General features: G+C 47.1%; 1 protein-coding gene across 1 annotated transcript in view; it reads right to left on the bottom strand.

Moving 5' to 3' along the window:
* LOC137430786 (uncharacterized) overlaps positions 1-15360 on the bottom strand; it is a 311105-nt gene that overhangs the window by 289445 nt on the left and 6300 nt on the right. The window contains exons 2-3 of the mRNA XM_078771248.1: positions 14727-15080; positions 1836-2186 (exon numbers count right to left, since the gene is read on the bottom strand). Coding sequence (XP_078627374.1) covers positions 1836-2186; positions 14727-15080 — 705 coding nt within the window. The remainder of the gene's footprint in view (positions 1-1835; positions 2187-14726; positions 15081-15360) is intronic.

The raw sequence follows: 15360 nt of genomic DNA, 5'->3' as shown, positions 1-15360 counted from the left end.
GCAGCAAATTAGTTATTAAACTGGAGGGGTGGGGAGGGGGTCCCTCACGGGAGGGGTCATAAATAACAACTAAAGGTGTTTCCCCTTAAAAGGCAACCATTTAAGATATATTGGGGATAGATCAACTATTGGAGAATAACATATCACGCGAAAGGATTTTAAATTCTACAAACTGTTATCAGATGGGGTGAGAACAAGTGTTGTATGATGTCGTGCCAGGCGGCAGTAAGTCGGGCATCTCAAGGCTGTCTTATTTTGATGTCAGAGAGCCTGGCAGAGGCTTACGGAGGGAGAACTGCATGGTTTCAACTAATATCTGGGAAATTCGGGCCTTTAAGATTGTTGTCGTCTCAGTAACCAACCGAGATTAATGTCTGAATTGCTGGGACCCAACTTTGTGATGTCAATGTTGATATCTCCTCGAGGTCCCTTTGCCTCCTTCTCCACCCCCTCAGCTTCCTGCCTCGACAATATCAATCTCACACAACCACCTTCCCTAAAATAAACAGCTGACCACTACATAAATGATTTTTGTACGAGGACTTGGGGAGAAATATGCTGGTTATGCTTCAGTCACATTTGGCTCGGCGGCCGTAGGGTCTAAAAAATCTACGGCCACTAGCAATTATAGGGCGGCCGCAGTATTTCCACGGTCACACAATGTAGCAGTCACATATGTTTTTATTTTTCGGGTAGCCGCACGGGGTATTTAGAAATTGTGGAGACCGAAAACGTGGGGGTGCCGTACGGTCTTTGATTTGATGTCGCATGGTGACCTTAGGGCGTCTCTGCGGCGGCCATATAATTTTCAAGGCAGACGCAAGGTAGCCTCAAGGTGCCCGCAAGGCGACCGCAGGGGGGCCCTAAGGCGAACGTGCGGCCAGACGGACGGTAACGAGTGGGTATATATAAGAGTTCTTTTTCATATGTATATCGTCGTCATGGCTACGGCTTGTCGAATTGCTACAGCCACCCTAGAAATGAAAAAAGTTATAACTCCGCGCTATAATTCCACGGCGACCCCTACGGCCTGTAAAAGATAGCCATATGCCCTAGGGCCACCCTGGGGCCACCTCAGAAACTCTGCGGCCGCCGCACGTTTCTGTCAATTTAGGGGGGGTACGGCCGCCGTATCCTAGCCATAGGGCAAATGTGACTGATGCTATATTCATAGTCCTGCATGTGCTCATTGCTCCTGAGTATCCATGTTTTGCTGCTGTAATTAAAATCATACCATGCTTTCTCCCTCTCCATAGAGTCATAAATGCTTCAGATTAAACCACGATTAAATAGAGGACAAATTAATTAAATTCTGCAAAAGCACCTAAACTATTTTGGCAATTTTCCAAGGTTACTACAGACTACGAGTTCAATATTGATTATTGAAGCAATCTCTGACATGAGCTGAATATTTTTAAAATCTTTCATTGGTGGTTGCAATCAGCCTGTCAATCCAAACAGAGGACATGAGGTGGGACGCCGTGTTGCAATTATGGAATTCGCTATTTGAAAACTGAAGAGGAGAGGGAATATGGGGTGTGAAATGTTCAATTTTTACAAACCACGTTTCATTGACCCTCATGTATTTACACTGTAAGTGCTTTCATCCTTTTCTGTCAAAAAATTCTCAACTTTCCATGTCTCTCTACTTCCATACATCTCACCTGAGTCATAAACAGGAAGTTCACATTTTCGTTAACATTTTCAACTGATTATTAAGTAGGCTTCTGGTCTTGATACTCCAAACACCATTTCTTTAATTTATTTAACAATATAGATGGAAGAGGAATATATTATAATTACTCAGCAAGTCGAGTTAACTTGTGATGTTTTACCTGAAGAGGTTGACAGACATTTTCCATTTGCAACAACCACTTGGCATGGCTTCCAGGGTGCAGGTTTCCCATAACTTTGAAAGTGCACTTGCCAGCCTGAAAATCAAAAGAACCTTGACGGTTATTCCCATCAGCAGCAATGTTTAGTCTGGTCTCCTCTGGCAATCCCGTTTTCAGAAGTTGAGGAATAGAATGTTTTACAGCAGCATTGAGCTGCAAAGAATTGCAGATGGACTCGATGTCCATTTCGAACGACTTGCCATCATACTTCAGTTGAGATTTTATGTTGAAAGGACAACCCATCATCTGTGCAAAACCTTTGCTCTCCATTATTCTTGGTACTCCCCAGTCCTGAAAGAGTCAGTAAAACGGATCAGTTATGAGTCTGACATACCAAATATAATGTATTTAACTCCCTTCCACCAAATGTCACCTCATTGTTTAATTATTTAACAGAGCACTTTTATTGCATCATAATGCACAAAGTTTTAAGACTCCAAATTACTAATGTGATTGGAAAAGCGTATGATCACAAAGGAACTACACCAGGAATCCCAGACACAGGAAGTGCCCACTCAGCCATTCAAGCCCATGCCATCTTCACACGCCTGACAACCCAGGGCCAAACCGATTCCAGTACCCCGGTTTATTTATTATCTAGATAATTCACTACACATTTACACTTGACATGACACACATGCATAATCACACCCAATCACACCTGGGTATAATCCCAATCACACCTGGGGATAACAAGCCAATCACACCTGCCAAAATCCTTGTACTATCCACACCATTCATACCATTCCTACCAAAATCCTTGTACTATCCTATGCCCATTGCTTTGATGTATTTAACCAAATCTGGCTTAAATTTTCTGCTGTCCCTGCTTCGCCCACCTTCCATGGAAGACGATTCAAGACATGAACACCTGTATCTGTAAAATACAGCTGCCATACTTCTCTTCTAACACTCTTCTTTTTCACTCTCTTTGTCCTCTGCTTCTGTCACAATCCATCTTCGTATAAAAACTGTCCTGTTTCTATGTTATCTATTAGTTTCACAGTATTAGTTATTTAGTATTAGTTGTGTACTTCTCTTGTGGTAGCTGTGTAGCAAGTCTTGGCTGTACTCCATTTCCCCTGTTCTAGCTGTTCTCCTTACCCCACCCACCCTCCTCTTTTTTCTCAGTTACTACTATTCTTACCTCTCTTGAGAAGGAGACATTTCTTGAAAAGATTTCTTCTTTTCAGATTCTTTCTTTTCAGAAGAGAGTTAGAGAGAGAGAGAGAGAGAGAGAGAGAGAGAGAGAGAGAGATAGAGAGAGAGAGAGAGAGAGAGAGAGAGAGAGAGAGAGAGTTTGAGAGAGAGAGAGAGAGAGTTTGAGAGAGAGAGAGAGAGAGAGAGAGTTTGAGAGAGAGAGAGAGAGAGGGAGAGAGTTTGAGAGAGAGAGAGAGAGAGAGAGAGAGAGAGTTTGAGAGAGAGAGAGAGAGAGAGAGAGAGAGAGAGAGAGTTAGAGAGAGAGAGAGAGAGAGAGAGAGTTTGAGAGAGAGAGAGTTTGAGAGAGAGAGAGAGAGAGAGAGAGAGAGAGTTTGAGAGAGAGAGAATTGAATTTGCAACACCATTTATTTCACAAAAAAACACACCAGGTCAAGTTACATTTTTACAGAAGAGAAAAAAAAAGTAAAAACAAACAGTTCTTAATGTTAAAAAGAAAAGTACAAATTCGATTCATTCACAACACATAATGCTTCATTAATACACCATTTGCACTCAAAGAGTTTGACATTTTCATTCGCCACATAATAATCAAACTCTAACCTTATTCTTGCAGACACCAGCCCTTTAAACATAGGAACAACATCAAACCCATGCCCATTATCAATTTTAATTTTCCTTGATTTATATATTGAATATTTTGCTACAGCAGCTAAGAAGTTTAGGAGAACACCAGAGTCCTTGCAGGAGGGTCTGAAAGATACACCAAAAATAAAAGAGTGTGAAGTAAAAGGAAAAGACAACTGCTCAAAAAGGTGTGTGAGAATCAAGAAAAGAGGTATTAGTCTTTCGCATTTCACATAGGCATGAAAGAGATCCTCCTTGTACACAGAAGGGGCATGCTACTGGCACTGAGCTGTCAAGGTGATGAACAAAGGTGTTCGTAGGGAGAGCCCAATGTGCTAGTCTTCACTGGATATCTGCGAGGAACCCGTAAATAGGTAGTTTGTACATATTAGGCCACAGTGGCGTGGCAGGAGACCCTGGCCCTAACCTTTCTGACCACAAGGCCACTCGCGCCACTCCGGAGAAGGGTGATGCTTGGTTTTCTCGAAGGAGCTTGTGAATACCCGCCTTTTTTACCAAATGAAAAGGAGATACAAGTTCACCATTTGACTGGAGAGCTGGGAGCACCTTAATTTCAGGGAAAGACAGCCGAAAATCCTCGACATTGTTTATACCTTCCCAGCCAATATTTAACTCCTTAAACTTCCTCTTGACGATGCGTATAATTTGGCTGACAATACGCACGGATCTTAAACCAAGAATGGCCACCACCCTGCCAGCAGACATCCATTTTGTCCCAGATGTATCCCTCAGGTCACAAACTTTGCCAATTCCTCCTTGAGTAAATTCCCGAATCAAAGTCGGACTATGAGGAATGCATGGAAAAAAAACCGTTATAGAAAATAGGCTCTTGGATAAACATCCGGCAATTATAAGCCTCAAGGCAACGATGAACCCCAAAACCTTTCCAAACTCTCAGCAAACCCTGATAAAAAGTTGGGATTGAAACTAAGCTGACACGGTCAAGGTTCACCAGGAACAAGTGCCTATCATAACACAGGCCTCCCGCTTGTTGCAACAAGCAAAACGCAAATGAGCGCCAGGGCAGCTCTTCAGCATACAACAGACGTTGCACAGACTGTAGGCGAAAAGCCATAAGCCGGGTGGACACATCCACAATTCCATGTCCACCCTCCTTCCGAGGATGGTACAGTATTTGCGGCCGAAGCCAGTGGTATCCATTCCAAAATAAATTAACCAAGACCCACTGGATGGCTGGTATCAACTCCTTGGGTGGCTGCAAGGCAATTAGTTTATGCCATAATCTTGCTGCTATCAAGTTATTTATAACAAGAGTGCGGCCTTTGTAAGAAAGAGATCGCAGCAGTCCTTCCCATCGTTTCAACTGGTGTGTAATTTGTTCAATCATTCCTTCCCAGTTCTTCATTTCTACTTCCTGGTTGCCGAGATAGACACCAAGATATTTGACCCCATCTGTTTTCCACTCTAAATTATGTGGGAGTGACGGTGGCAGTGTTAAAGAAAGGTTATCTGAACCGCACCATAAGGCTACACTCTTGCCCCAATTTACTTTGGCAGAAGAGGCCGCAGAGTAGTCTTTAAGGCAACGCTGCACCGCAGCAACACTACTTGGGCCTTTAATCAGAACACATACATCATCAGCATAAGCTGTGACCACAAATCCTGAACCAAAAACGGCTCCCACATCCTGAGTTATTCGCTGCCTGATGGATGCTAAGAGTGGTTCAAGGGCAATTATATACAGAAGTCCAGAAAGGGGACAACCTTGACGGATACCCCGTCGGAAAGGAAAAGGGGGACATAAACTGTTGTTTACTTTCATCATGCAGAAGGTGTTAGTGTATAACAGCTTAACATAGGAAATGAAAGTTTCGCCAAAACCCATCCGCTCCAGAACAGAAAACAAATATGTATGATCAACACGATCAAAAGCCTTTGTTTGGTCAAGAAACAACAACCCAAAACTGGCACGCAAGTACTTATTACAAGAAATAATATCCCTTATCAAAAAAATATTGTCATAAATTGACCTTCCTGGTACACAGTAGGTCTGGTCAGGGTGCACAATAGAGCTGATCACAGTTCCCAAACGGTTTGCTAAAGCCTTTGACAAAAGCTTGTAATCCGCACACAGCAATGAGACAGGCTGCCAGTTCTCGACTAGTTGAGTGTCCCCAGCCTTTGGCAACAGGCACATGACTGCTCTTCTGCAGGACAGGGGAAGCTCTCCAACATGAAGGCATTCATCAAATACCTCAAGCAGGTCAGGTCCCACAAGTTTCCAAAAAGTCTTATAGAACTCTCCAGGCAAACCATCAATCCCAGAGGCTTTACCATCCTTCAAGCTCCGCATAGCAGTTTCAAGTTCAGCAGCCGAAACTGACATGTTCAATGTGCGTTGCTGGTCCTCCTCAAGTCTTGGAAGCCCAGTAGTCAGCTCCTGCAAGGTCTCATTACTTATGCTCTGGGGGGAGTACAAGTTTGTATAAAAACCCTTCAAAACAGACTTAATCTCCTGTTGGGAGGTCACTATTGACCCATTAGCAGCACGTAGCCCGTGAATCTGTTGTGCTTTTTTGACAGAGTTCTCCAAGCTAAAGAAGTCCTTATTTGGCATATCCAAAGTCAAGTAACTCATCCTCATACGCACCAAGGTACCCATTGCCCGCTGCCTCACCATTTCGGTCAGTAACGACCTTTTTGTCCATAGTAACTGATCATATCCCAAATCTTTCCCAGCCCCATTACGATTCTGTTCCAATTCTGCAATTTCGGCCTTTAATGAGTCAACTGAGAGACTTTGCATTTTTGTAGTAAACAGACTATACTGTTGACAAAACGTTTTAACTTGACACTTTGCAAGGTCCCACCATATGCGAAGGTTGGCATGCTCAAGCTTAGAGGACCGGATTTTCCCCCACACTGTTCAGAAGGCATCTTCAAATTTCTTATCACTTAACAACCGAGTATTGAGTGACCAGTACGCGCTACCTCCTGATGTCAGGGGTAATTTAAAGGACATTGCCACTAAATTATGGTCTGAAAACCCTGTTGGGAGTATTTGGGTAGTGGACACCACATTCAGCATTGGCTTATTGATATAGATCCTGTCCAGCCTTGCCCTTGATATGACGCCATCATGACATCTGCACCATGTGTAGGCCCGTGAAGTTGGATGCTGCAACCTCCACACATCCTCAAAACAATAGTTCTTGATGAGGCTCGCTAACACCTTTGCAGAAGCGCCGTGGGGTTCATGTCCATTCCTGTCAACTGAAGGATCAATTGTACAGTTAAAGTCCCCTGCGATACAGGTGAGAGCACCTGGATCCAGTCCCTCTACAAAGTCCCGCAATGTGGAAAAGAATGTTCTTCTTTCTATAGGTTCACTTGGTGCATACACATTTACTATAATAAGCTTTTGTGTATTGCAGTAGAACTCCACCGCTATCAAATGTGCCTTATGGACCTCCCTATAAATAACACTCTGAGTGGGAAGCCTGGGACTTAAGGCGATGGCAACACCCACCTTGGGTGTGGAAACCCCACTCAGCCACCATTGCCCTTTAAAAAGTTTACACCATTCAGCTGCCAAATTGTTTGTGGCATGGGTCTCTTGCAATAGAATGACATCTGCTTTTACCCTCTCCATTGCCTGGATTGCTTGAATTTTTCGTAAGGGGGCACATCCCCCATTGATGTTCAGGGAGGCAATATGTATTTCTCGCATTGTCATTCTAAGGTGGTAGCTCACCGTCCGCCTGCAATTCCTTATTCGCCTTTGTTACTGCTTTACGAAGACGTTGAAATTGAGGCTCCGAGAGCATGGGGTCATTTTTCTGTAAAAGAGGTTTCGAAACCTTAATGAAAGCTTGAACATCAGGGATATGATTTCTAATTACAACATGACGTTGTCTAAACGTTTCGTTTAAGAAATCATTGACCTTCCCTTTTGTCACCTCTGCTTGCCTCACCTGCTCCTTCTGAGACTCACTCAGGGCAGCAAGACTGCATCCTTCCTCATCAGCCCCGACCCCACTCTCACCCAGTGGTGTATCAGGTACTGGCACCTCATCTGTGTCATTGTCACCATGGTATTTTTGTTGCATCTGCATGGCACCAACTACCCCATCGTTGTTGTCTGCCACCGACTTATCAATCTCTTTCTCATCATCTTCCGTTGAGATGAGGGTCCTTAACTGCTCGTCGCATGGTGCAGGGTGTCCACCATCACACACGGTGACACGCTCGGTAATGCTTCGATTCTCTTCATCCTGTGAAATGGGCAGATTCCCATCTCTACCTATTGCATTACCATTTTGCTCATGGTCATCAGGTTGGTCTGCATTTCCATCTGCCTGCACGAGAACCATTTTGTTTCCTTTTCCTCCATTCTCATCGCTCGCAAGAGAGCGTTTCAAGTTTCTCCTCGACTTGGTCTCCATCAGCTTCACCTCCTCGAAGTCCCTTTGTTCTTGAGGTTGCAGCCTCTCCTCCACATATGGTTGCTCCACTACCGTATGGGCTTCTCCACCAGCACCACTGTCACCCGCACCCTCGTATTCCGGTGTTGACCTTTTTTCGACACCTGGCTCATCTACAGGGTCGTTCAAGTCATTTACAGGGGGGGGGGGGGCTGCCCCAACTGCTGTGGCATAACTCTTCCTCACATCAGGACAATACTGCCGAGTGTGTCCGTATGCCCCACATGTATAGCAAATCAAGGTCTCAGTAGCTGCAAAGATCCGGTAATCATGATCTCCTATTTTAAAATTTATAGATATGTTCAGCTGTTTTGCCTCATCCTTTAGTACGACGAAACAAAAACGTCTAAACAACTCTACATGCTTCAGCCTTCCATTCCTGGTTCGCAGGGGGACCGTGATAATTCGAGAGACGACAGTCCCATGCTCCCCTAATTTACGTAGGATTTCTTCATTCCTCAGAAAGGGCGGAACGTTACTTAAAATAACTTTAACCGCCGGTGTGTCCATGGACGATACCGGAACAAATTGGTCATTCCCCAACGTTAACCCGTTTTGCACCACGATGTCTGCAAGGCTAACTTGTGACACGAAAACCACCACTTTGTGGTTCATTCGAGACGCAGCACGAATGTTATTCACCCCGATCAAATCCCCGATTGCAAGTAGAACATCGTCCATTTGCACGTCTTCCGGCGGAACAAGGCACAGCCCGTGCTTACGCGATAACACCTCATCACTAACACGATCAGCAGTCCTTTGACTATTCCTATTAGCCATTTATCGGCAATAAACTAAACAAACTAAACAGTAACAATGCAATAAACTAACCAAACAAATCAAAATTAGTTAAATAAATAACTAAATAATCGGCACGATATAACCAACCCACGTTATAAATTAATACAGGTGGCTAACCGTTACCGTGCTGTCTCTCTCTCCCTCTCTTGTCTCAAAGAGCAGAAGGGAAAACACGGAGAAAACTTCACAAACTCGTACAAGGACACAAATGGAGTGAAAGGAGGATAGGAAAGACCATCAACACAGCACCGTACTCACAGCTCAACACCCACAGCCGCCATGATTACCACACCCACACACGACTCACAACAATCCAGAAGAGAGAGAGAGAGACAGAGAGAGAGAGACAGAGAGAGAGAGAGAGACAGAGACAGAGACAGAGACAGAGACAGAGACAGAGAGAGACTTTGACTTTTTAGTCCTTTTATTACAAAAGTATAAAGGTAACAATATACACGTTTTGCAATGAAATCAATAATGCCAAAAAGAAGAAGTACCCAATGATCATCAAATAAGAAACATAATCAGTATCTCATAACAGTATTCTCAATTCGTTTTCTTTAACCTCACAAAAACCACCGACACACCAAGTATCAACAAAGTTTTGAAAATTTCCGGCCTCGTTGGAAAGGGTAAACTCAAGTTTCAATCTTGCTGAGACTAATGCATTAAAAGACAACATGATATTGCAGTGCTCTATCGGTTTGCCAGATAGTTGTTAGATAGTCTTTTCTTGTCAAATAAACAGCAAGTTTCGCAGTTGCTATTAGGAAACTAAACAGTTTAGATGCAGGATCCTGTTTAGGAGCAAAACCAAAGACGAAATTTCTCAAAGAAAAAGTAACATGCATTTCGTGTGCAATATAATTCAACCAATGAAACAAAGGAAATAATCGGATACAGTCTATGAATGCATGAAACAAGTCCTCATTGACTGTACAGAAGGGACAACAAACAGATACAGGAGAAAAATGTCTAATAAATGTGTTGGAGGGAACAATCCAGTGGGCCAAACGCCACTGGAGATCACCTGTTCTTTTTGATATGGGCTCACTATACATGGCTTCCCAGATAGGTTCGGAGGGGGGTCCTCCGGGTAGCAATCCTTTCCATCGGGTAACTCCATTTAACGAAGGGTTCCCATTTAACAACTTGAGGCACATCTTATAGATGCCTTTGCTGTCCATTGTCTGGAAAAGCTTTGACCCATCGCTAACAGGGGGCAAATCATTTTGAATGGGTTCAACAATCAATTTAGGCACTGTTGGCTCATTTAGATCTTCTTCTGTACCTCGAGTCCAAGTTAGGCCAAGTTGCCGTCCCACCTGAATCATTTTCCTCAAAATTTTTGCAATCACACTATGGGACCAAATCCCTGTCAGGTCTGCAATTTCATTTACGAATTTCCAACCATACCCCGAGTCATGTCGGAGATGCCGCACCTTCACGATACCAGCTGCTATAAAGTGTTGGCAAAAATCTCGACTCTTTGGAATGTCGGGAAAGAGAGGGTTATAGAACAAAGGCTCGTGTGCCAGCATTTTCGTGACATATGTGTCCGCCTGACGACTCACAGAAAGGCTCTGCCAGGCATTTAAGAGGCTTTGGTAAAAAGCAGGGAGAACCGATATGTCGACATGTTGGAGGTTCATTTGAAAGAGTTCAAACCCGTACCCGAGCCTACCCGCTCGCTGTAGCACAAGGCGTGCAGGGAGCCGGCCTGGCAGATGTTCCATGTAGAGGAGACGTTGAATGGACCGCAGCCAAAAGGCCATTAGGCAGGCTTTGATGTCGACGAGGTTGTGGCCACCCTCAGCCGAGGGGCGACATATCACATCGGGTCGCAGCCAGTGGTAGCCTCCCCAGAAGAAGTCCACCAGTTTGCCCTGGAGTGCTTTGAGTAGGGCCTCCGGCGGTTGCAGGCAGATGAACCTATGCCACAACATTGTGGCAACTAAGTTGTTGATCACTAGCACACGGCCTTTGAAGGACAAATGGGGTAAAACCCTTTTCCATCAGTTCAATCTTTCTCCCACTTGCTCAATTACCCCATCCCAATTTCTCTGAGCATACTGTGGGGAACCAAGGAATATGCCCAAGTACTTAATTCCCTCACTTCCCCACAGCAGCCCTGCGCACCCATTGCTCATGCACCGCACCCACCGCGTAGTCCGAGGCGTCGGTGGTGAGGGCGATCGGTGCATCGGGCGCCGGGTGCGCGAGCATGGTGGCATTAGCCAAGGCGAGCTTCGCGCCCACGAACACCGCGTCCATCTGCTCAGTCCAGGTGACGTCACCTTTGCCCGGCTTCCCTAGGAGGGCCTCGTGCAAGGGGCGCAGGAGCTGGGCGATGCGGGGCAGGAAACGGTGGTAAAGGTTTACCATGCCCAGGAACTCCTGGAGCCCCCTGATCGTGCGGGGGCGCGGAAACCCCTTCACCGCCTCCACCTTGGCCGGTAGGGGGACGGCCCAGTGCCTGGTGACGCGGTGCCCCAAAAAGTCAATTTCGGCGACACCGAACCGGCACTTGGTGGGGTTCACGATCAGGCCGTGCTGGCCCAGACGTTCGAAGAGCGTGCGGAGATGGTGTAGGTGCTCTTCGCGGGACGCGCTTGCGACGAGGATGTCATCCAGATAGACGTAGACGAAATCCAAGTCGCGCAAGACTCTGTCCATGAGGCGCTGGAACGCCTGAGCCGCATTCTTCAAACCGAAGGGCATCCGAAGAAATTCGAAAAGACCGAACGGCGTGATGACAGCCATCTTCGGGATGTCCTCCGGCCTGACGGGGACCTGGTGGTAACCGCGTATGAGGTCCACCTTCGAGAAGAAGGACATATTCGCCAAGCGGGCGGAAAAGTCCTGAATATGGGGGATGGGGTAGCGGTCGGGGGTGGTGGTGTCGTTGAGACGGCGGTAGTCCCCGCATGGTCGCCACCCCCCGCCGGGCTTGGGCACGATGTGGAGCGGCGACGCCCAAGCGCTCTCGGAGCGCCGCACGATGCCGAGCCGCTCCAGCGTAGCAAACTCCGCTTTCGCTACCGCTAGCTTTGTCGGCTCGAGGCGGCGTGCCCGGGCATAGACCAGTGGCCCGGCGGTGGGGATGTGGTGTTCCACCCCGTGCTTGATGGTCCCCGCCGAGAAGGTGGGCCTCGTGAGGGCCGGGAAATGGGCGAGGAGGCGGGTGAATTCGTCCGCTGCCGGAAGCGTGCAGATGAACCTGGCCGGAACCGAACCGCTCAGCAAGCCGCTCGGCGAGCCGCTCGATGAGCCGCTCCGTGAGCTGCTCAACGAGGCGGGCAGCGCGCAAGCGAGCGAGCTGAACGTCTCAGCCTGGACAAGCCTTCTGTGCTTGACGTCGACCAACAGGCCATCCGCGCCAAGCAGTGCCATAGGCACGTCGGCAGTGACGAACGACCATCGGAAAACCTGCCCTCCGAACCGCAGAGAAAGGCAGCGTTTTCCATACATGCGAATGGGCGTACCGTTGGCAGCAAGCAGAGCGGGACCCCGGCCCGCTTGTCGGACGTACCGGCAGGAACGACACTCACCTGCGCTCCCGTGTCGCACAGGTAACGGTGCCCGGATAAGGTGTCCGTTATGTACAGGAGGCTGTTTAATCGGCCGGCGCTCAGTGCCACTACCGAGGGCCGGCCCGGGCGTTTCCCGACCTGCCGAATGAGCACGGCGGGCGACATTGCCGAGCCTCGTGGTCGAACCTAGCGTGGAAATGGCACCAGGTTTGCGGCGAAGCCGGAGGCTGCGGTTTCCGCGGTGGTGGTGTGCGGGGCGTGGCGGCCGCCACGAGGCGCCCCTCGGAGCAGGGGTGGGCACCCGCAGGAGGTTCAGCGGCTACGTGATGCCTCGCGTAGTAGGGGTGGGCACCCGCAGCAGTTTCGGGCTCGGGAGCCGCTACGGCCGCACCGAAACTCGCCTGCGTGTCCAACGCCGCGTAGAACTTGTCAGCCTCGGCCGCGAGCGCGCAGGGTTCCGTTGTCACAGAACCGGCCAACGCGAGGCGTACTCGTGCCGGCAGCTGGCGTCGAAATAACGCCCGGAATAGAGCGTTCGGGGTTTCGTCGCCCATGACCGACAGCATATGGTCCATTCGGACCGACGGTCGCGTGTCACCGAGCTCGGGGAGGTCCAAGAGGCGATCGGCCCGTGCGTCCACCGTGAGGCCGAACGTGGCGAGGAGGAGACGCTTGATCGCCTCGTACTTGTCGTCGGCCGGTGGGTTCCTCAGGACCGACATGAGGCGGGCGGCCGTGCCGGCCCCGAGGGAGGTGACCACGTGGCAGTAGCGTGTCTCGTCCGCCGTGATGCGTCGAAGCCTGAACTGGGCTTCGCCCTGCAGGAACCAGATCTCCGCCTGAGCTTCCCAGAACTCGGGGAGCTTTATCGCTACTGCGTTGGTTGCCATGGCTGTGGCGGGTTCGGGTGGTCAGTGATGGCTGACCAGAACGTCGGAGGTCACCAATGAAGCGCGGTGTTACGCACGCTGCTTGTAAGCAAGGAGGAAGCGGACAACGCGTTAAGTTGTAAGAGTCTTTATTCAAGAGCTCCACTGTAACACTGGGGCGTTCCGGGCTGCGCGCCCGGTGTATATCCCGCGGCCACGCCTACCCCTCGGGCGTGGCCGCCGCCCACTTGGTGTGCGGAATGATGCCCTCGCGCCAGTGAGCTTTCGTGTCTGCCACAATGTACCCTTTCCTGATGTTGTTCCGCACAAACCTTCTGTAATTACCCTAAACGCCTCTCTGTACGTCCTACACTCCACCTCCAAACCTTCGCTTCTTTACTAAGTTCCTCTTAATTGGCCCTCACCCTCTAATAGTTCTTTACATTGACGTTGTCCCTGCATTTCACCCACTTTATCATCTTGCAGTCCCTGCTCTTAACTTCCTTCCTTTTCTGCATGTATACAACAAACCCCACAGACTTGTGCAGGGTGGTGACATGCTCTTGCATCACCACCTTACAGTCTTTGATCATTATGATGGTAATGAATGAGCTGAGGACTTGCCTTTCCACAGGGTCCACATGACATCTAAGTTATAGAGGATGAAGAAGGCAAAAGTGTCAAGCATTGATGAGGTGCATACAAAGATGCTAATTGCAGTTAGAGAAGTTGGAGTCAGTTGGATGAAGAGATGGTCGAATATATGTATGAGAGAGGGTTCAATTCTGGAGGATTGGAGGACAGTGTCAATTGTGCCAATGGAAGAAGGGCGATGTACACAATCCGAGGAGGTACAGAGGCATTATGCTCCTCAGTAATGTCATGAGGTACTGGATGGGAGGAAAAGGAAGGGTGCGAAGAGGGAGATCAGCAGAGAGCAGCAACAATGGTTTAGATCAGGAAGTGAGATGACGGATGGACTGTTCATGCTGAGACAGATGGTGGAGAAGAGGTTGAAGATGCAAGATGAAATGGCAATGTGATTTGTGGATCTTGAGAAAGCCCATGACACTGTCCCGAGAGAGAGGGTGATGGCGACACCGAGATGGATGGTAGTGACAGCAGCAGAAATTAGGTTGGTGTAAGGGATGTATAACAGCTTTAAATCAATAATGATTTGTATTTATGCCAAGCTACAAACCCCTCGCAGAATGTACACTTTGAAAAAACACCGCACTCCCATGAACACGTATAAAAATAAATTTGTTTTTGAATTTAAGCAATTGCTGTGTACATAAATAGAAAGGTAGGGGGGGAGAAATGATCAATATATTGCAAAAAAGACAATCAATAGAATGAAGGAAATAAATCTATTACCTTAAATGCCTGGCAGTTATTTTCCATCTTCAATCGCCACTTTGTTTTTTCTTCTGGGTGAAGAACCCCTTGGAGCTTTACGACACACTGTCCTGTTTTCATTTCAGCCAATATGTCATAGTGATTCTTCCAGTCAACAACTGCATTAAAACTTGAGTCTTCTGGAAGGCCAACATCACTGAGTTGGGGAATTGAGTGCTTAAAATTGGATCGAAATTTAAAGGATTTGCAAATTGTTTCGACTCCCAGCTCAGCTGACTTGTCATCATACTCCAGTTGGGATTTCAAAACAATGTAACACCCCTGTATTTTTGAAAAACCTTTTGTCGCAATGGATGCTGGTATTCTCCAATCCTACACAGTAAATTGAAAGGACAAATAGATGTTAAAAAGAAGAAAAATACTAATGCAAAAAATCTAATGCCTCCATCTATATTTTTGTACTATTTCATTTGCACTGATCCATCTTGCATACATAAGTATTTCTCTAAGTTATTTTGAATCAAGAAATATCATAGCAAAATTTCTTCATTGGGATAACAAAGTACGAGAAGTCAAAACAAAATATATACATACATACATCTATATATTATATCTATAATATCCCAAAGAGTAATATATATATATATTACCA

This window comes from Myxine glutinosa, chromosome 1, assembly GCF_964187855.1.
Source record: "Myxine glutinosa chromosome 1, kmMyxGlut1.1, whole genome shotgun sequence".
Taxonomy (NCBI): Eukaryota; Metazoa; Chordata; class Myxini; order Myxiniformes; family Myxinidae; genus Myxine; species Myxine glutinosa.
This window is presented reverse-complemented; position numbering and strand designations above follow the sequence as displayed.